Consider the following 20,061-nt stretch of genomic DNA (forward strand, 5'->3'; position numbering starts at 1 on the left):
GAGCAAGGCTCGCTTTCAGTCTTTATGCTTAAAGAAATACCGATATTGATCCTTTATCTCACTTACGGAAAGAAAGCAAGCATTTCAAAAATGTTGAATCAGGATGGACCTGTTTTCGCATACAAATTCTCTCAAAGTGCAGCTTTAAAGGTAATGAAGCACATAGGTGCATAAATCAGAAACAACACTGACCTCAATCCATGCTGTTATGCTATTATCCTTCAAAGGGCCTCTTACCGGAGGACAGTGTATAATGAGTGTGTGGGGTCAGGGTCGGGGGGGGTACAAACATACAAGTTACCGTGGTGATTAAGCTCCTCTTTCAAACATGGGTCTCATCTGAAGGTGGGCCTTTTCTTTGAAACCGAGGATCTGGGCTGGTGTCAAACTACCACAAGGGTCTCAGCGCTCGCTCAAAAACCCACCGATGACAGTCGCTGTTCCGAGATGAGAAGAGACATCGACCTGCGAGACCCGGCTCTCCCATGGGAACCTGTGGAAGCTCCCCCCCTAAAACTGGTGCCTCTTCCATCACCCTCCCACGTGAGCCCTTTGATGTTCTAGGATCTGGCCAGCCGTGGACATGGAGGCCTGTCATCCTGCAGGGGGACATAGCTTGGAAAGTTACCCACCAACGGACACATTCTGAAAACATTGTTATAGTAGATGCGCCGGTTATTTGTATGACGGAGGCAGGCGCGCCTAGCATCATACGATACACTTTATAGTCCCCCAGTGGGAAATTCATTTTGGGCACAATAATGCTGCATACATTACAAACAGTGAATAGTAATCTACAATCAGATACCAAAAGATCCCTGTCAATAAATAGAAAACGATCAATACGTAAACAAACAGAAACAAAAATACTTCTAATACGGCCCTGAAACAAACAGAGAACAGCAAAAGGTTGTATATGTGTTGCATGTTACATTTTCACTGTTTCGAAACGAAAGCCCTCTCTAATTTTCCTTTTCAGTTTTTGTGGGCGCTTTGGCTTCTTCTTTTCCTCCTCCAGGAAAACCTGACCGCATTGCAGTGTGGCATACAGTAGTAACATGCAGGGTACGTAGCTGTGCATTGTGGGTATTTTATAGTGGATGATATAGTAAATGAAATTGCTAAACCGCTAAGATATCGAACACAACTACAAAATGGCGAACTCACTACAGTGCGCTATTTCCGTGATAGGGAACGGTTTCAAACACAGCTCATGTCTATATATAATTTACTTTTAATTTGAAATTAAGGTAACAAGCACAGAGAGACAGTGATAAGAGAGTCAGACAGAAATTGGCATACTGCGTAGAAACCGTGATGGGAGACAGATAGAGGCAGACAGTGGGAGACTATCAAAGGTTTCCCCAGTCTGACCTGTAACATGGTTGAGATGGAGGGACAAGGATGCTTTTTGTTCTTTAATCTGCTTTCTCATACTGAATTACTGCTGCCCTCGTGGGAATCACTTTCAGCCCATCACAGCCTGACTGTGGCATCTAACACACAACTCAATCACAGAGCTGTAGCCTAAACACAGGAATGAATGTCAGCTTCTAAGTATAAGTTCCCATTTCAGGACACACTGTGAAGATGCATCTTGATCCATCACTACCTAAAAAATGTGAATAGTGCATTTCCTTGTGACAAAACATTCAAATTGACACATACAAAATGATAAAGTGTCATAGCTTGCTGAACGGATTACGGTTCTATAGAAATAAAGAGACAGTTTCAGTTTCTTATAAATTGATTTTATTAAGTAAACTCCACAGGATGACAAAAAAAAAAAAAAAAAAAAAAAAACACGACTGTCCTTAGTTTCAATTTTAAGATTGTAAACTGTCATGTAGTGAAAAGTAAATAAGGAAAACAGTGTTGCATTTATGTATCCCCATACAAAATGAATTTTTTTTGGTAATAAAAGTGGCTTAAAAAAGATATTTTAAATACCTGCCACTCCCAGACAAATTAATATTAAAGAACATTATACAAAATAAGCGCAAAATCAACATCTCCATTATGAAATGTCACCAATGAAAATCTCAGGTAAAAGTGCCCTTTGTTGTATTGTGCGTTTCTATCTGATGAATCTCTTTCACCCTCTAGTGGTAGTAAATTGCTATTGAAGGAGTGGCAGTGGACACGCTAGCAGACCCATCACATGTGCTCTGGGTGGTTCTGCAGACAGGTGATGAACTCCTTTACTTCTTTGCCCTCAAAGCAGATCAGGTAGACGGCAGAAAACAATGGAAACCTGTAGAATAATAAAAAAAAAAAACACATTCAGCCTCAATTTAACAGGATGTTTGTTTAAGGACACCACCAGTAAACTGGTCACAGATCTAGGACAGACGGGGGGGGGGGGGGATTTCTGCCTTTATTGGATAGGAGAGCAGAGATGTGAAAGGGGAGAAAGTGAGGGCAGAAGACCTGCAGGAAAACCGTAAGGTTGGATCCAAACCCTGGACCTTCTGCATCAAGGACTGAGCCTCTGCACACGTTCACCTGACACACACGCACGCACGGGGGTGAATTTCATGATGTCACCATACTCTACATAACAAAAGCATTTCACCCTATCAGATTCGGATTCTAATATACATTAATGTGTCCTTGGCTTTATTAATTGGGCTTCATATGTAGTTTAGTCTAATTATAAAATGCCATATGAGACATAGATGCAACAAAGCTAACAAGAGTGAGTGAGATGTCAATCAAGCATCATCCCCATTCAGTCCTGAGAAAGAGGCTAATCAGACACACAAGTGAAGACACCTGTGTTAGAGGACCATGGCTGTTAGCTGTACTTCACACACACCATTGGATTTAGTTAGAACGGGTCCAGTTTGATTCACACAATTTATTTAGACTGGATCAGAAGTAAATTTCCCTGTCTTCAGCTTCTGCAAACTCAGTTTGCTTCAGGAAACAAACAATAAAATTCAACCCACACACTGAAAATGGGAAGTTTTGAAGAAAATTTGGATCATGCAACAAGGTAGGCCTGCTTGGTTCTTTCGGGCAATGATTGTCAAGATTTACAAAGAATGTTTACGGCATTTACCATCTAACGTGAACGTTTTGGGACCCATTAGTGGGATTGCTGTGGACGAAGCACCCACGGTGATACGCTGGTAAGAGCCAATGAGGTTTAACCATGTATCCAGCTGATTTAAATAGCTCATGTTACAGTATTAGGTCAACAGTTAAATTGATCAAATATTGTATGTGGGGTTTTCTTTTGCGGGGTGCAAATCTTCCACCAAAACAAGTTCCACCTGAAACGATTTTGCAGAGCCACAGTCGCTGCGTCCGCCACCCAAGACGATTGTGATTGGTTTAACGAAATGCCAACTACCCAGAGCGTTTCTTCTCCTATCCCAGATTGTATGTGTGGTGTAGCCAGACCTTACTCCACAACGCTGTGGAGATGGGTCTGGCAATGCAAGACTCTGATTTATATAACCACATTTGATAACCAAAAGGCATCGGTACCAGTTCCTATAGAAGCAAGTGGACTCACTTGTTGACCATGTTCTTCTTTTGTAGGAGCTTGTAGACCTCGGCTGAGGTCTGTGGGCCCTGCAGCTTCTGACCGTTGAGCATTTCTGTCTCCAGCTCAACAATAGACTGGAGGAAAAACACATACAGAAAGTTTCAATGTTGTCTGACATTTTCCGTATATCTTCATTTCATTAGGTCATATTATCTCAATGTTAAAAGGAGTATGCCAAGTTTTGGGGCCACAAATCATGCCTCATAACACTGACTTGGTTCTTTAGCATGCGGTCTGTTCAGTAAAAAGCAGACAACCAATACTATTAAACATATCATTTTATTGCATGGCCCCTACATTATATATTCAAATTAGCTGATGTAACTGTTTAATTTGTAACTATTTGAAGTATTCTGAAATCGGGACAAAATGTTGTGACAAACTGCTGTAATTCAAATAGTTAAAAAGTAGAGGTGGCTTAGAGTTCTGATTAGGTTTCTGGTGTAACGGGCCTCACCTTGGACGTTTTGACAAAGGCCTCGGCGACTTTGCGGTTTCGTCCGCCGTAGCAGGTGGTGATGAGGTCGGCCACGCCACAGCTTTCCAGGAAGGTGGGGGAGCTCACCTGGCCTTTGCAGAACAACTTGGCGAAGGCGATCATCTCCATCAGACCCAGCCTGATCACGGCCGCCTTGGTGTTGTCGCCGAAACCGAGGCCGTCACAGAACCCAGCACCTACAGCCACAATATTCTGGCATGGAACATTTAGCTTTTTTTGATTAACACGTTGAGAGAAGATTTACAATTTGGAAGTTCTTGTATTAATGAGCAGCAGTAACTACTTAATCTTCACAATATGTGGCTGTCTTTTACCTTTAGAGCTCCACACAGCTCCACTGTGTCACACTCCCGTACGACATTGATGCGGAAGTTGGGAGTCTGAAGCAGCTCTTTGAAGATGAGGCCGTTTGCTTCATTTTTTGCCCCTGTGTTAAAAGCAGTTTATTAAAAAAGAAACGTCATTCAATGTTCGTTCAAAACCAAAGGGAAGTAATGCTGCGTTTCTGTCACGGTCAGACCACCACACAGCTTGACTCATCCTCTGCATGCAAGCAACGGCAGTTAATAATGTGCAGCTGAATAAAAAGTGTCTAACCGATGGTGGTTTCACAGAACTTCTCATCTGCCACCTCGCTGGCGATGTTGGCCCCCATCAGGACGCTGACCTCAATCTCTAGCTTCTCCCGGATGATGTCTGAGATAAGCTTTAGTCCATCTGGTCCCTCGTCGATTCCCTGGATGATAATAACCAATAAAGAGACAGCTTCTGTGCTATACTCAGTACCATAACCTCTGGCCTGGAGAGCGTGGTGGCATTGAGGTGATATTATGTGTTTCACTGTGGTGATTGTCTGTGTGTTGCTCAACTATAATGACCCGTGATGTCTTGGCCACAGAACAATATGAAGCAAAGTCAGGAGACAATATTTCCCCTTTTTTTGTGTGAAACAATGTCACAAGAAGAATAACAGGATCTTACTTTGATGAGCGATATCCCGATGGTTCCCTCCACGATGTGAGGTTTCATTTGATCACAGAGTTTGCTGATGAACTGGTGTGGGATTACAAAGACGAGGATTGTTGCGCCTTTGACAGCTTCTGTGATGTCTGGAACAGCGACCTAGTGAGGCAAAGTTAGTCCGTAATTGGTGTGTGATCAGAGTATCCCTGATTTGTTTTTTTTGTCAATGTGGTTAAATGGATTACTTGGCAGAATAAACCCTTTGACATATACCATATTGGGTCCCATATGACAGCAAAAACAGAGCACATACAGGTAATAAACATCCATAACGACTAAATGCACGCAACGTATATTGGTCAATTTCAAAAAAAGTAAAATAATACAAAAGAAGTTTAGAAATAACTCCTTCCTCTTCATGTATTATTTGAGATTTACCAGGGGGAAACTAAAGAAACTAAACTGTGGTTTCAATATGGAGGTGACAAATGCACCACTTGTGCAAGATGTATAATGAATAAATCTTCTACAAATCAATTGTGATGAAACACTTTGTCTTCTTCAATGTGTCTGCTCTCACACAGTTTCCTGCCATTATTTTGCACTTGATAGTTATGTAGTTAAGGTGAGCAGTGTTGCATGAGTAGACTGAAGGGGAACGCCCAATTACAGCAAAGGTAGATGAACTTGATAACGGGCAAGAAATATGGCTCAAAGTTCTTATGAGTGTAATTAATTACTAGATTGCATCACCTGTTGACAAGCTGGGCTGTATATCAAAACTCTCCTAAACTGGAGTGCTTACCACGTTCCTGGGCAGCTTGTGACCTGGTAGATATTTGACATTTTGGTGCTCCGTATTAATGATCTCTGTGAGCTTCTTCCCATCAATCATCTCTTCATAAACCCACATGTTCACCATTGGGTCGAACCGGTTGGATGCTTTGACATTGTGCCCGATTATTTTGGCAATCGAAGAGCCCCTGGGAGAGAGTAAACGACATGAGCAGACATTTGGTGAGTGAGTGAGAGAGAGAGAATTCACACTGCACCCCAAACACTGCAGAGCCACACTTTAATGAATCAGAACCATGGAGCCACACCAGCAGTTTTACTTCATAATCAGGTGAAACTTTAAAGACATGTTTGATATGCAGGGAAATTGTGAATCAAATCAGAGCCTGTCTATGGAGAGCCTGTTCACTCCCTATCTCACTCCCTATTAGCCCCATTGTACCAACCCGGAATTTTCCCGAGAGTGGAAGTTCTCCCCTTATTAGACATTCTCTGATCAAATCAACCTCCCTACAGATACACATGCGCACCGTAAATAATCATGTGTTGATGACGTAATGTTTGTAGGCCTACATCGGGAGGTAAAACTTCCATTAAAGTATCCCAAGTTTACCTCAGGCACCAGAATCATGAGCCCTCTGTTTGCTTTTTTTTGATCTGAGCTAGTATAGCATGTTCATGTTGCAGCTTGTAGCCTAATCCTTCAGGTATGGGCTGCGAGGATAAGAGAGGCGCGGCTATAGAGCCACAACAGCTGGACGGCTTACTTACTTTTTTTTTTTTTTTTTTTTTAAAAGACAAACCGCGTGAAGATATTGCATTAGTCATAGGCTATATATCGGCGGTGTAGCTTAGCCTAAATCCGCGTCGCATGTCACTATATAGACCGAAACTAAAATAACGGGAGGCTATTGTTTCTGAAAGATGCATTCAAAAGACTTGTGAAAGTTACCAGTTTCCAGATCCCACGATGCAGACTTTCTTTGCGGGCATTTTTGAAAGTGGTAAATCCTGTTCGGCTCAAGTGAAGACACTGTTCTTTTATTCCCCGTCTATTTTAACTTCCTTATATACGCCCTACACATTTCTGCCACCGATTCACCCCTCCCCTCTCTAGCCACTCCTTCAGAAGTAGAAATAACATTAAAAAAACGCAGTGCCAATTATATCTTAACTGTTTTTTTAACACGCGTGTAATACGGTTTACAATTCACCACTTGGTGTATTTATGAAGCGGCATTAATGCAGAGTGTACAACTAAGAAAGGAAAACCTAATGTATATGTAATCCTTGGTCCTTTATTAAGTATTGACTGGAAATTCTTACCGACGTCAAGCCAGACAGCATATTTAATGACCCTTCCGGTCAAGACGTTTTTCACAACAATAGTTATATTGAAGAATGCAGTAACTGTGATATATCCGCTCTTGTTTTCTAGTTCACATAACAAATACACATAACATAGATAATTATTTGCAGATAACTTTACTGTCAAAAGTGTGTTGAAAGTATAAGCAAAATATAAATTGTTTTTATATAGGCCAATATAATTGTTCGTTTGTTGTCTGTACAGCTCAATGTTGCAGTCAAGACCTAGACTGTTAATATTAGTCTAGGAGTAAAGACTTTTTTATTTTTTTCAACACTATGTTCATTTTCGGAAATCCAATTGATATTTTCTTTGTTACAAGGATATTAGTTAAATTAACCTATTTTCATAGATGTGAAAGGTACGTAAAAATATATTGTTTTTTTTGTTTTGTTTTTTATTAAATACCGTACGGTGCCCAATAAAAATATTTGCCCAACTTCCGGTTTGGTTTTAATTCAACATTTTCCCATTTTTCTCTTTAAATGTATGTGTATATATTATTTTTTTTGGAATTGGGGAAATAAGATTTTGTGGATTGATCTGACTATTGGTAATTTGTATTTTAATTTATTTTAAATACCATTATGAATGGACACAGGAAGCCTGCCCTTGAATGCGCGTGAGTTAGTCATGTGACTCGTTTCCTGCCAAAGCAGTAAATATAGCAAGCGAGCTAGCACTACAGGCTATATTTGGCTACAGTTTGTATTGGCAGAATAGACATGTTTTATCATTCTCTATTTCATTTAGCCAGTTAGTCCAGCGTCTGTTGGGGGTGTGTGTGTGGGGTGCGTTTCCGTGTGCTGCGTTTCGATAAGCGATGAACCGACAGCTTGACTTTGTGTTGTAAGGGAGGCTCGTCCACCTAATCAAAGCTGTGGTGACTTAGCTTTGCTAGCTTCACAGGTTAGTTTAACGCTAGCAAGCTGAGTTAGCATCTTAAGGAGGTTCCGTTGCTAGTGACTATGCAAGGGGAAAGCACGGCTATACGAATCGCTGAAAACGAAGGCAAGCTGGATGTATTGCCCCAGAACAAGACTCCAAACTTGGGGAGAGCAAGTGCCAAAGGCTGGCAGTATAGGTGGGTGGCTGTTTATCCTGCTAGTTTACTGATTGAAGTCGTGCCGAGCCAATTAGTATTATCTTGAGATCTATATTCTGTTTTTAAGGGATTGTCATTAGTGTTTGGACTGTCCAATGATTGACCGATTTAGGCTTGTCAATTTGCTGTCTAATCGGACCGGTGACAGTGCAATCATATTGCCCTTTGAGCAAATCTGTCACTAGGCAATGCTCGGTTTTATTTGTGCATTCACCTTTGTGTGTTTATGGGTGTGTACTCAGTCCAAGTATTTTGACAAGTGTTCTTTGTCTCCTTTTGCCTGATAACCTATCATACCAGTGACCACATGGAGAATATTGATGGCTACTTGATGAAATACACCAACCTTGTAACAGGGTGGCAATACAGGTAAGTTTTTAATACATGGTCAAACTAAAATGCATGATGTCCCAATCAAGGGTAAAAGCAAGGAACTCTTTTTTTTTTTTTTTCAAAATTCACCAGCCACTTTTAGCCAAGTTCCTTATTGTAATCCAGTCCAAGTGTTTCTATGGTGGTTTGTACGGGAGACCGACATTGTCATGGTGGCTGTTGTTCTCAGGTTCTTTGTCTTAAACAATGAGGCGGGCTTGCTGGAGTACTTTGTCAACGAGCAGTCGCGGCCCCAGAAGCCCCGCGGTATGCTCCCCCTGGCAGGGGCCGTGATCTCCCCCAGCGACGAGGACTCTCATACCTTCACTGTCAACGCCATCAGCGGGGAGCAGTACAAGCTCAGGGGTGGGTCCCTAAATACACACTGAAGTTTTTGACATTTGTTTGTTAAACGTAAATATTGTTTAACACAGTCGTATCTCAACAGTGAGTTTAATTAGGTTCTTCTGGTCATCTCTTGGCCCACAGTGCATTAGCTTGTTGTTTCAGACCTTTACTGTTCGTTTGTTTGCATGCTCCTCTCTGAGCTTTCACTGCCAGGAACCGAGCTGTTCCCCTTTATCGTTGCTCCATTTTTACCTCCAGGCCTAATGTCATCACCATCCATCAGGTTCATACAATATTGATCTGGATGTTTTCCATTATCTGCTGCCGGCGAAGTAGAATCACACGGGAATCGATGCCGAGTAAGATCATCGTAGAGTAACCGTAACATGGTTTTGCTTTTGTGTGCATCTCTCTTAGCCACCGATGCCAAAGAGAGACAGCACTGGGTGAGCAGACTACAGATCTGCACACAGCACCACACAGAGGCCATGGGGAAGGTAAGATGGCATACTTGACGTGTAATATGAGCACATATTGATAGAGCCTGCACGCAAATATGCAAAGATCTTGTACACATTAAATTATGTACTGTATTTAGACTAAATGTCATTTCGGCGACCAGTGTTTAATATCTCTTAAAGGTCTACTGCACTGCACTGTTTGTGTGAAAACACAAAAATGTGACTTTGCATGAAGTGGATGTGAGCTGGACAGTCTTCAGTTGCCTGTTTTGCTTCCTCATATGCCAAAGCAATTGAGCAAAGCCACCGGTGGCGCAAAAATCTGGAGAGCTGTGAAATATGAATGTCTATGTATAATCACTAGTATTGATCTACTATGCCGCCCACATTCTATTTTAATGGTCTTGAGATACACAAGAGCAAAGAAAAAAATCAACTCCCATCAGGCTCTTCTTTTTTTTTTTTTTTTTTTTTTTTTGCAGTGGTTGGAAATGGTCAGGAGCGATATGTAAAAGTTGTCAATTGTATGTGGAAATTACAAGATGAAAATTTTTACACTGCACAGAGTAATCCCCCACCCAAGTCCCGGAGCTACTCTATGGCGTCTCAAGGCAGCGGCAGCTCACCCATGTCCCTGCGCCGGCCCAGCCAAAACCCTGCCGCCTTATTCAGCTGGTCACAGGTCAACAAGGGCTCGTCCCTCTACTCCAGCAAGAGGTCCCTGCTGCCAGACCACCTGATGGACGCCAGAGAGGTACAGCAAGCCAGAGACGCACTGCTCACATGTTAGGCTGACTCACAAATGTATTGTTGGCGGGAACATGTATTTTGCTCAGAATCTACTCTTGAAACACTAGTAACACTTATTAATATATCGCTGACATTTCACGGCCAGCATTTAACTAGGGTGCTATGGGCTAATCAACTTAAACGGTTTAGAATATTTTTATATGAATTGTTGTTAAAATGACAGTGAAAAATGTCTTAATGGTCTTTTATATTTAAAATGAGATTAAGAAAAGATATTTGAACACCATAGATTACTTCATCACACTTCCTGTAATGGACTGAATCAAAAATTAAAATGAGGACATTCTGCCAAGTTTTTAGTCTGCTGTTTGGCTGAAATGTCATTTGGGTCAAATAAACATGCTTGTAGATTAAAGTTGGATTCCTCTGTTATGCAACCAAGCTTCAGCCAGAAACTTCTTCTAAATCCTTCCATGGTGGATGACTAAAATCCCACCTCTGTCAACACACACACACACAAACCTACAGATGGAACATTATTATAAGTATACTGTATATTTGATAGATTATGTTCCTACAAGACACGTAGTGATAAATGTAAAATATTTAGTTTATAGGACTGCTGTGGATTTAGATGTTTAGTCATGAACTCTCATCTTCACTTTGACCCATGTGTGTGATGCAGATTGTCCACAAGAGGGTGTTGTTGTCTTTCCCTTAACACCAGTAGACTACAGCAGCACAGCTCAGCACACTTTGGATCAATCATGCATTTTGTTCTCTATGGAGTTTTGTTTTTCTCAGCTCCCTTAAAGCAATATATTTGTCCTGTTTGCTAATCAGAACATGGCTGTTAGTTTACAATTTGAAAAGTGCAGATTGAAAAGCTGTAAAATTGTGTTTTTGTAATGTTGTTAAAGTAGCTCTTAAAGTTCCAAATTTCTATTTCTTCTTTAGTAAAATGAAAAAAGACTATTGGCGGGCTGTTTTTTAATCATTTGTTACTGTTCTTGTCTCAAAACATGGATGATATACTTAGATATAGACTTTTTTTTTTTTTTTTTTTTTTTTTTTTGCCCCAAATAACCAAACAATCCTCATGACCCCCCCCCCCTTCCCCCTCCAGATGATGACCCAGGCACAGGGCCAACACAGAGACCTGATCCAGAGCATTGAGGGCCTGCCTGCAGCCCCTGGCATCTGCCCTCTAGACCAGGACCTGTTAATGCTCAAGGCCACTTCCATGGCCACCATGAACTGCCTCAACGAGTGCCTGCAAATCCTGCACCTGCAGCAGGTGGCCAGGCAGAGAGGCTCCCTGGGAGGTCAGTAGAGGGGATGGGGGGGGTTGGTGTGTGTATTCTGTGTCTGAATATGGTCATTGTTGGTTTGTTTGTATATGTCCACGTTATTCTAATATTGCTTTCAAGGAGAAAAAGTAAATGTATGCCTAGCAATTTTGTTTTAGAAGGGAGTGTTTCTACCGTCACACTCAGCAGAGGTCTATTTGTCTTCTAAAAAAGCTGCCCCTGTGTTTGACTGAGGCTAGATGCACTCCGTCATAGTCTTGTACATCCAGGCCTGCCCCCAATCTAACAGTTTGTGTTGGCTGGACAGTGGAATTATTTTTGCATTATTAATAGGGAACCATACCTATTCTTACCACCTGTCTCAACGGTAATGAGATCCTCAGATGGTTAAAATATCCATCGGCAAATGTTAAGGACCGAATTAAGCTCCAAGTCAGCTTTGTATTGAAAAACATACATACCAGTTTTAGAGAGAACCCTAAGTGTCTAAGTCACTGATATCTCGGATATCTGGGTAAACGGCTAGCTGATGCCCCACTTTCTCACAGCAGATCTCGTTACTCAATGTATATTTCATTAGGCCGGAGTCATCGCAGCAGCCAATCAGATTAAGTTGTCCAACGACGCACAGGGTGAATTTGAATGAGATCTGCCTGCCTCTAAACATACATTAAAAGAAAATGCCCACGCCATACCGGGAGGGTTCAGCCAATCGGAGGATGGGGCCGTTTTCTATCGGCAGGGACAAAGTATCTTGATACCTGGCCTGTTGGTGGGGTTGGGTTACACTCTTTTGGTCTAGAGCAGCCGTCTAAGGATAGCCATCTGTCCATGCAGCAGCCAGGCGGTTGTGTGGCGAACGGTAGGCAGAGTGTAGAGCTACGCCTGTGTGTGTGCAGCTGTGAGTGTCAGGGGGACTTGGGAGGTAGGGGGGGGGATAGTACCATGAGTACCTCTGACTCTGCCGCTGTGCACTCCCCGACCACCGCAGGACCCACTATCGAGTGGTTGGAGCCCAAGCTGCCCGACCTCCTGAAGAACGGCAGCAGCTCGCTGGGCAGCTTCACGACAAGGGAGGGCGCGCTGGAGGGGAGCCATCTGGAGCTCAGCAGCCCAGAGTCCTGCAGCTTTTCTGGGGTAAGACCAAGGGAATGACACCCACTCTCCCTCAGGAAGCAGCTAAGATCCACTACAGAGAAAGTTGTGCCAACCTGTTGGTAGGGCTGCAATCACAATATGGACTAGTGCAATATCCAAATCGCCGAGTGGGCACAATATTTGTTAAGGTAAATGTGTCAAACCATTCTGAATGAAGTATTGTGGTGCTGCAGAGACGTCCCAGCCTACAAATCGTATCCTACAGACTGAAGAAAACCTCTTTGTTTGGTACAGATCCTTGCAAAAATCACTCTATAATCATTTAAATGTTTTAATTTTAATATTTTTCAATGAAAATGAGTGATACAAAAATTATCATCCCCATCAGTATCGTGACTCATATTGTAATATCAGTCAAAATAATCACACTTACAGCTGTACCTGTTGGTTGACTTTACTTCATTTATTTCCCTTAATGCTTTTTAATCCAGCCATAAACCATACAGTTTATTAGTTTTGCTTTTGAATTGGTTGAGCAGTAATGCAGTGACCCACAACAAACAATGGCTTACTTTGGACCTCTGCAGAGTCATTCAAGCAGGGTTGTTGAATAAATCACGTTCCCCCCCCCCTCAGGAACAGGAAGACATTGATGCGGAGGATGAGGCGGAGGACTCGTTCACCGACAAGGAGGAGGACCTGGGTGCTGTGGAGGAGGAGCGCAGCGTCATCCTACACCTGCTGTCCCAGCTGAAGCTGGGCATGGACCTCACGCGGGTAGGTCGAGTTCCATGTGCCACCAAGCAGCAGAACATATTGGTGTAATGTACTTTGACTTGATGTTGGGTGATTGCAATTGCAAAGACGATTTTAAGTACAAGTAGTATTAGGTTGAATAAAGTACAATGAAGGAGCCCTGTCGTCGCTCATGTAAACGTGCCTCGTTTATCGGAAAGGGTATCTTGATCGTAGCATATCTGTAGAGTCGGCACCATTACCCATAGTGATGTTTGTCATGGTGAAGGTACGACCTGTAACTGTCGAGCAGTATGCCGTAGTTTGTTTGAATGGAAAACGTTTGCAGTGACCCTGAATAAATTAACCCTGTCTTAGATCAGGTTGTTTTTAGGTCTGTTTTTCAGTAGTCTCATTTGTAATGAGCTTACAGGCTGAAGTAAGCACTTCTTGCTTTGTAATTACTTCTCACACACACACACGCACACAAACACCAGGAGTCAAGTCCTCGATAGACATTCTATCTTCCTGTGTCAGTTAGAATGAGTATTTGGATAGCCTCCTCTTGGGTTTCTGATTTATCACCGTTATCCGATGGATCCATCGGCTTACCTCAGATGGAGATTTAGTAGACACTGTGACCCCAGGGTCACGTTCAGTTTACGTCACATCGTCACTCCGTTTACTGATGGTCAGGTCAGCAATGTGGTGATGCACGGTAAAAGAAAAAAGGCATTGGAACATTGCTGTTTTCCTTATCCTGCATCCTGTGATCCAAATAAGGCTACATTTACATTACCACGTTTTGGTTTAAAGACAAATATCTTTTGCTATGTTTACACCTCCCATTCCCCCTGCTCTGGTGTTTCAGAGCCCCTTAACTGGAGACATTTGCAAACACTTCTGACCCTGTTTTGGTTTGGAATCTGCGGGGTTGTGTTGCAGTCTCGACAGCCGCACACGGAGACCTTTGGCGACACTGACGCCTGAATGTGTCATGACGTCTCGTCCTCTGAGACTAAGCTACTAACGTTACCCTGCAACATGGAAAGTATACATGCTGCCTCCTGTTTACCCCGGCATGTATAGGAGAATGAGATATGTGGTTGGGCCGTGTTAGTTTATACAGAGATTAGTTCTTTTACTGAGGCTAATAACACTTGATCGCCTTGGGCTCAAAACTGCTTGAAAACCAAAATGTAGCAATTTTAAATGTAGCTTAAAACATTCATACCTTTTTTGACCATATTTACTTGGATTCTCCCCCCAGGTGGTCCTCCCCACCTTCATCCTGGAGAAGCGCTCCCTGCTGGAGATGTACGCTGATTTCATGTCCCACCCGGACCTCTTTGTGGCCATCACCGACGGCAGCAGCCCCGAGGACCGCATGGTCCGCTTTGTGGAGTACTACCTCACCTCCTTCCACGAGGGCCGCAAGGGGGCCATTGCCAAGAAGCCCTACAACCCCATCATCGGCGAGACCTTCCACTGCTCCTGGAAGGTACCCAAGACACCGGAGGCCCCCAAGGAGCCCTCACAGGGAAGCCCCGACCTGGCCGCCACCCAGGAGACCTACCAAGTGCGCTTTGTGGCGGAGCAGGTGTCCCACCACCCGCCTGTGTCTGGCTTCTATGCCGAATGCCAGGAAAGGCAAATCTGTGTGAACACGCATGTGTGGACCAAGAGCAAGTTCATGGGAATGTCCATTGGCGTATCCATGATAGGGGAAGGTAAGACAGCATGGCTTTTTTTTTTTGGGGGGTCTGTTGGGTCATCACATTTGATACATCAGAAACAAAGTGGCAAGGCATCTTCCACTCCTCCTCCTGAGCTCCATGCTAGTTAAAGTTGCATTGTGTGCATCCTAGCAATCATGTTAAGGGAATTTCTGACAAATTTCTAGCACAAAGATTTTAAATCCTACATTGTTGGGGCGCCTGGATAGCTCACTTGGTAGAGCGTGAGTCCCATGTACAAAGCTCAGTCCCTTTTACTGCATGTCATTCCCCCTCTCTCTCGCTTTTCACATCTTCAGCTGTTCTATATAATAAAGGCCTAAAATGCACCCAAAAAAAACATTTAAAATAAAGAAATCATTAAATGTTTACATCCATGTTTACTTGCTTGCAGTCTTTAGTCTCTTCCTTAGCTGGCGCATTGCTACACTTTTTTTTGCACGTTACCATCACCAGCTAAAATATCGTGAATGATGATGGTAAAGTAATGACCTTAATCTCATTCTTACTTCACTTCTTACAACCAAAAAAGTAAGTAAGTAAGTGAGTGTATATATTTTTAGGGCTAGCCCCTGTTAGATGATTAGTTGACTAATTGGTCGTTTCGGTCTTCGTCGACTAAGATTTCTGTAATTGATTAGTTTTTTTTTGTTGTTTTTTTTTTTTTAATGCTATTTCATGCTGAATTAAGTATTTCCAAGAAACGTATGAGCACATCTCTGTTCAACACAAGATTTAAAGTAGTGCTTTTGCAGGATTCTGTTACAGATTTGTCAATTTAAATCAACTCATCAATTAGCTGACAAAATCATACGAGTGTTAGTCAACTAAGAATTTCTTTAGTCGCCTTGAGGATAGCCCTAATATATTTTCCAATTTTAAATGAATGTTGAGTTTCCTACGCAAGTGAATTACGACCTCAATAGCCTGAATCCGTAACAAGCTTAAATTATCTCCATCCAGATAGGATTCTAGGACATTAATTAGGGAAATGGTCTGGTAAAAAAGCAATAAATTAAAGTTGTATCTTGTTTCTGTCTTCATCTTTTTCACCTTTCCAGGCTGTCTATATCTGCTGGAGCACGATGAAGAGTACACTTTCACGCTGCCGTGTGCATATGCCCGCTCCATCCTCACTGTTCCCTGGGTGGAACTGGGCGGCAAAATCAACATCAACTGCACTAAATCGGGCTACTCGGCCATCCTCACTTTCCAGACTAAACCATTTTACGGTGGCAAATTACACAAGTGAGTCCCTCCCCTCGCTCTATTCGGCATCATCCTGCACATTTTTTGGGATGGTTCATATCTCTGAAGTAACGGCTTCCTTTAAACAAGCTCTTAAAATAGTATGTAAACAGTATGAAATAGTGCCCTTGTAGTCATTTATATTGTCCTGTGTTAATCTAGGATAACGGGAGAGGTGAAGCACAACTCCACCAACGCGGTGGTGTGTCGCGTGCAGGGCGAGTGGAACGGTGTTCTGGAGTTCAGCTACACCAGCGGAGAGACGAGGGTGGTCGACGTCACCAAGCTGCCTGTTACCAAGAAAAGCGTTCGGCCGATTGAGAAGCAGGGACCAACTGAATCCAGGTCAGAATAGTGGCGGTCGGCCTCCTATGAGGAAAGTATCGCGAGAACAATATTACTTGCGATGAATGAACAGTGTACTCAGTTCTGCATTTCTGCTGCTTTCAATATTCTGCTAAAATGCAACAAATTGCTTGTGGAATTTACAACTAATGAAAGGAACTGGTTTCTAACATTCTTTTATTGAACATTGAATACAAAAGGCAACACTGAAAAACCATGGCAGTTACTTTTTAAGTTTTCTATGCATATTTTCTTTCAACTAAGTATAGGTGTGTGTGGGTGGCAGCCTTGCTTTTTCATTTCTGTATTTAGGTCTATCCTAACAAGTGTTTATTGGACAGACCTTTAGTAATATGAGGTACAATAGTTTAGCATCCAGCCCCTAAGTTCTGTGCTCTCATAGAACAAGAAGCAAATCGGTTGCACGTCTCTGAGACATCTCACTCACTTCTTACTGTATTTCAGGCGCCTGTGGCAGCATGTGACCGAGTCCTTACGGCAGAAGGACATTGAAAAAGCCACGGAGCACAAAAGGTTTCTGGAGGAAAGGCAGAGGACGGAGGAGAGGCACCGGGCTGAGAGTGAAACCGCTTGGAGGACCAGATACTTTGACAGAGAGGTGAGCAAGAATTAACTGTGGTGCTCCTTGATATATTTTACCGTCATGAAGGTTTGATGGCACAGCAGATAGTATTTATACAGTTATTATTGGAACTCTGAAGGTTCACGACTTACTACGCACACAGACGGAATTATACATGCGCGTTCTTTTTGTCAGATTTATGAAGACACACGTACGCCTGGTTCTGTTTTATAAATCTTAATCACGTGGGACTGGGCGCACACGCCTCATTTACACTCTGATGTAGAAACATTGTTTTCATCTCGATACTTGTGCACGCTCCGCCACTCAGTAGACCTGTAAATGAGAAAAGCAGCAAACACGGCAGTGCAGTTTGACAGACGGTGCCAGGGCAGCTGTCAAAACGCCCAGCTGTGGCTAGTTATAGCGTCCCGTACCACTAAATCCTCACGTTTCTGAAAACCATCGTCCTCAATCATCGTTATCGAACGTCAGAAGGATATGATTCATTCATAGCGCTCATGTGCTTCACAATTCAGGATCAAATTAAACACTCATTAACAGGGAGATGACGGGTCAAATGTAAATAAAAAGTGATGGAATTCATTACTCATAAGTAGCCTCGTTTTAAAATGAAGTCCTGAGCCTTTGACATTAACAGAACACTGTGTAGCTTGCAAAAAAATAAATAAAAACCCTATCAGTGAAAATGACAAACTGTGGGTTGGGCTACATTTCTAACAGGATGCTGCAGCACAAGACACTAAGGACACTCAAAAAAAACGCGGGCCTGCGGTGAAAAGTTGAGACCGACGCAACTTTTGGAGAAACGCAACCCCACGTCACGCTGCGGTGGCCAATCGTGTAACCGGAGATCGGAAGGCACTGTGAGAGTCCTTTTAAAAAATGTCCCTTAAACCACACTCGGCACAAGATTTCTATCGTAATATATTTGTCTTCCGCTGTAGATTTTCTTTTCTTGCCTGTTATCGACCTCTTTTTAGTTTTTAACACTCTAGTTTGTGTCTTAATTGCCAAATACGGCATTCCCAAGCCTAAATAAATGATTGGATGAATGACTTTATTTGGATTAAACAATCATGCTAACTCGCTTCAGAAAATGAATAGAAAGACTTCAGTCATAAATAATATTTTGACACAAGTCTTCTTCTCCTCCTCCAGGGTGAAGGCTGGGTCTATCACAAACCACTTTGGAAAAACTCTGCATTCAAAACCTAGTTTCTTCAGTCTGTATCTCTGTGTGTGTGTGTGTGTGTGTGTGTGTGTGTGTGTGTGTGTGTGTGTGTGTGTGTGTGTGTGTGTGTGTGTGTGTGTGTGTGTGTGTGTGTGTGTGTGTGTGTGTGTGTGTGTGTGTGTGTGTGTGTGTGTGTGTGTGTGTGTGTGTGTGTGTGTGTGTGTGTGTGTGTGTGTGTGTGTGTGTCCTGCACTGACAATAAATTGCAACGTTGGGGAGAAGGACTTGGACAGCATCTCGAATCTCGCTCATGATTTTCACGAAGCCCCGAGTACAAGCTTTTGTACTACTGATCAGTTGTTGTTTTTTATAATCTAATGAAAACCCATTCTTGTACAGGTAATGGTACTCTATTTACACAGCCTTAAGATAGTCTGCTGAATGTTGGGATCTGCTGATCAACCTGCATATGGTTCATTTTTTTTCTTATTTTTTTCAAGCTGTGCTATCACACTAAGGTCAAGTGACTTTTGAGCAGTTTCTTCTTAAAATAAGATATCCAACAAACTTAAAGAATTGGAACACTGCCTGTAAATGTGAAAATGTTGTAGATTGGATTTAGTGTCCTGGAATGTAAAGTTGCCGTATATGATCATCTGTGTTAAAGCGCCTGAAAACTTTGCTTCATATCAAAGTGTTTCTCTATACCATTTAAACATTCACGAATAAATAAGCAACAATCAAAGTAAAAAACATTTTAAGTTACTTGCTTTTGAGAGTTGACAACTTTGCTAATCTGCTTTGTCAGGACTGTTGTCCATCCTGAGTCACACTTACCTTGTTCTAAATAACTCAAACCAACTTCAAACCTGTGAGGAGAGCACAAAGAAAAGAGAAACCGCAATCCTAAATGTAACTGTTTGGCAGATTAGTTTTGTGTTCATGTAGGAACCATCCCTCACAGTAAAAAGTTGATTGAGAAAATAGGTTTTCAGGGCATATAAACCCAAATCAGTTGGACATAATCAAAATCGAAGCCACTTTCACGGTTTTTGAGTACATTTACATGCACACAATTATCTAATCTCCAGGAGTAGCTCATTTTTAGGGCAAGAAATAGTCTGGCACCTTCCCCATGTTTCCAGTCTTTATGCTAAGCTACGCCACCTGTGTACAAGCTGTAACTTCATATTCAAGAGACAAACATGCAAACTAACTCTCAGCAATAAATTGAATAAGCGTAATTCCCAAAATGTGGACCAGGGGTACCGAAAGCTATTTAGTAATGCTTTATCATAAAGTTGGTGGACTTGCTGAAGATACCTCTGAAACGACACCCTTTCAATGCGTAACGCAGGCTTTCGGTCTCAAAGTGGAGATCACCCTGATGACCTCACTGTGACATCATCAGGGTTATTGTTGCAGATTAAGCAAAGCTCCTCCAGAGTCACAGAAGACATCACTGTTATCACAGGTTTAGGTATTCCCTGTGACGAGTGAACTCACCGGTGTGTAAAATTGGGGGAAATTGCCTTTTTCAGCTACAGTAGGTAACATTCATATAAAAAAGACTTTTGGTCAAATTTGCTCAAA

The 20,061-nt window shown here is 42.3% G+C and overlaps 2 protein-coding genes across 3 annotated transcripts; one reads left to right on the top strand and one right to left on the bottom strand.

Annotated features, from left to right (window-relative positions):
- Positions 1-1,783: 1,783 nt before the first annotated feature.
- On the bottom strand, positions 1,784-7,093 carry gpd1c (glycerol-3-phosphate dehydrogenase 1c). Its single transcript, XM_028571785.1, has 8 exons — positions 6,766-7,093; positions 5,824-6,001; positions 5,037-5,177; positions 4,653-4,791; positions 4,370-4,482; positions 4,014-4,247; positions 3,524-3,630; positions 1,784-2,254 (listed from the first exon to the last, which is right to left on the bottom strand). The coding sequence occupies exons 1-8, from the start codon at positions 6,804-6,806 to the stop codon at positions 2,158-2,160; spliced, it is 1,050 nt and encodes a 349-aa protein (XP_028427586.1). The 5' UTR covers positions 6,807-7,093; the 3' UTR covers positions 1,784-2,157.
- osbpl11 (oxysterol binding protein-like 11) lies at positions 2,755-18,579 on the top strand. Of its 2 annotated transcripts, none has more exons than XM_028571784.1 (13): positions 2,755-2,998; positions 8,588-8,656; positions 8,850-9,025; positions 9,425-9,504; positions 10,034-10,222; positions 11,345-11,543; positions 12,520-12,665; positions 13,263-13,403; positions 14,632-15,091; positions 16,159-16,345; positions 16,508-16,690; positions 17,156-17,309; positions 18,456-18,579. In XM_028571784.1, exons 1-13 carry the CDS (start codon positions 2,961-2,963, stop codon positions 18,510-18,512), a joined length of 2,079 nt encoding a protein of 692 aa, XP_028427585.1. In that variant the 5' UTR covers positions 2,755-2,960; the 3' UTR covers positions 18,513-18,579. The 2 variants fall into 2 exon arrangements, with proteins under 2 accessions (XP_028427585.1, XP_028427584.1); XM_028571783.1 differs by lacking the exon at positions 2,755-2,998 and adding an exon at positions 7,809-8,266.
- Positions 18,580-20,061: the final 1,482 nt, after the last annotated feature.

Source organism: Perca flavescens, chromosome 24 (genome assembly GCF_004354835.1).
Source record: "Perca flavescens isolate YP-PL-M2 chromosome 24, PFLA_1.0, whole genome shotgun sequence".
In the NCBI taxonomy this organism is placed as follows: Eukaryota; Metazoa; Chordata; class Actinopteri; order Perciformes; family Percidae; genus Perca; species Perca flavescens.

Excerpts from the sequence above, each read along its gene's own strand:
- gpd1c (XM_028571785.1), bottom strand. The coding sequence starts at position 6,806 with ATGCCCGCAAAGAAAGTCTGCATCGTGGGATCTGGAAACTG. Across the intron at positions 5,178-5,823 it reads ACAAGCTGCCCAGGAACGTG|GTCGCTGTTCCAGACATCAC; the intron begins GTAAGCACTCCA and ends TTGCCTCACTAG. Across the intron at positions 3,631-4,013 it reads CCTTTGTCAAAACGTCCAAG|TCTATTGTTGAGCTGGAGAC; the intron begins GTGAGGCCCGTT and ends TTTTTCCTCCAG.
- osbpl11 (XM_028571783.1), top strand. The coding sequence starts at position 8,151 with ATGCAAGGGGAAAGCACGGCTATACGAATCGCTGAAAACGAAGGCAAG. Across the intron at positions 12,666-13,262 it reads AGTCCTGCAGCTTTTCTGGG|GAACAGGAAGACATTGATGC; the intron begins GTAAGACCAAGG and ends CCCCCCCCTCAG. Across the intron at positions 15,092-16,158 it reads CGTATCCATGATAGGGGAAG|GCTGTCTATATCTGCTGGAG; the intron begins GTAAGACAGCAT and ends TCACCTTTCCAG.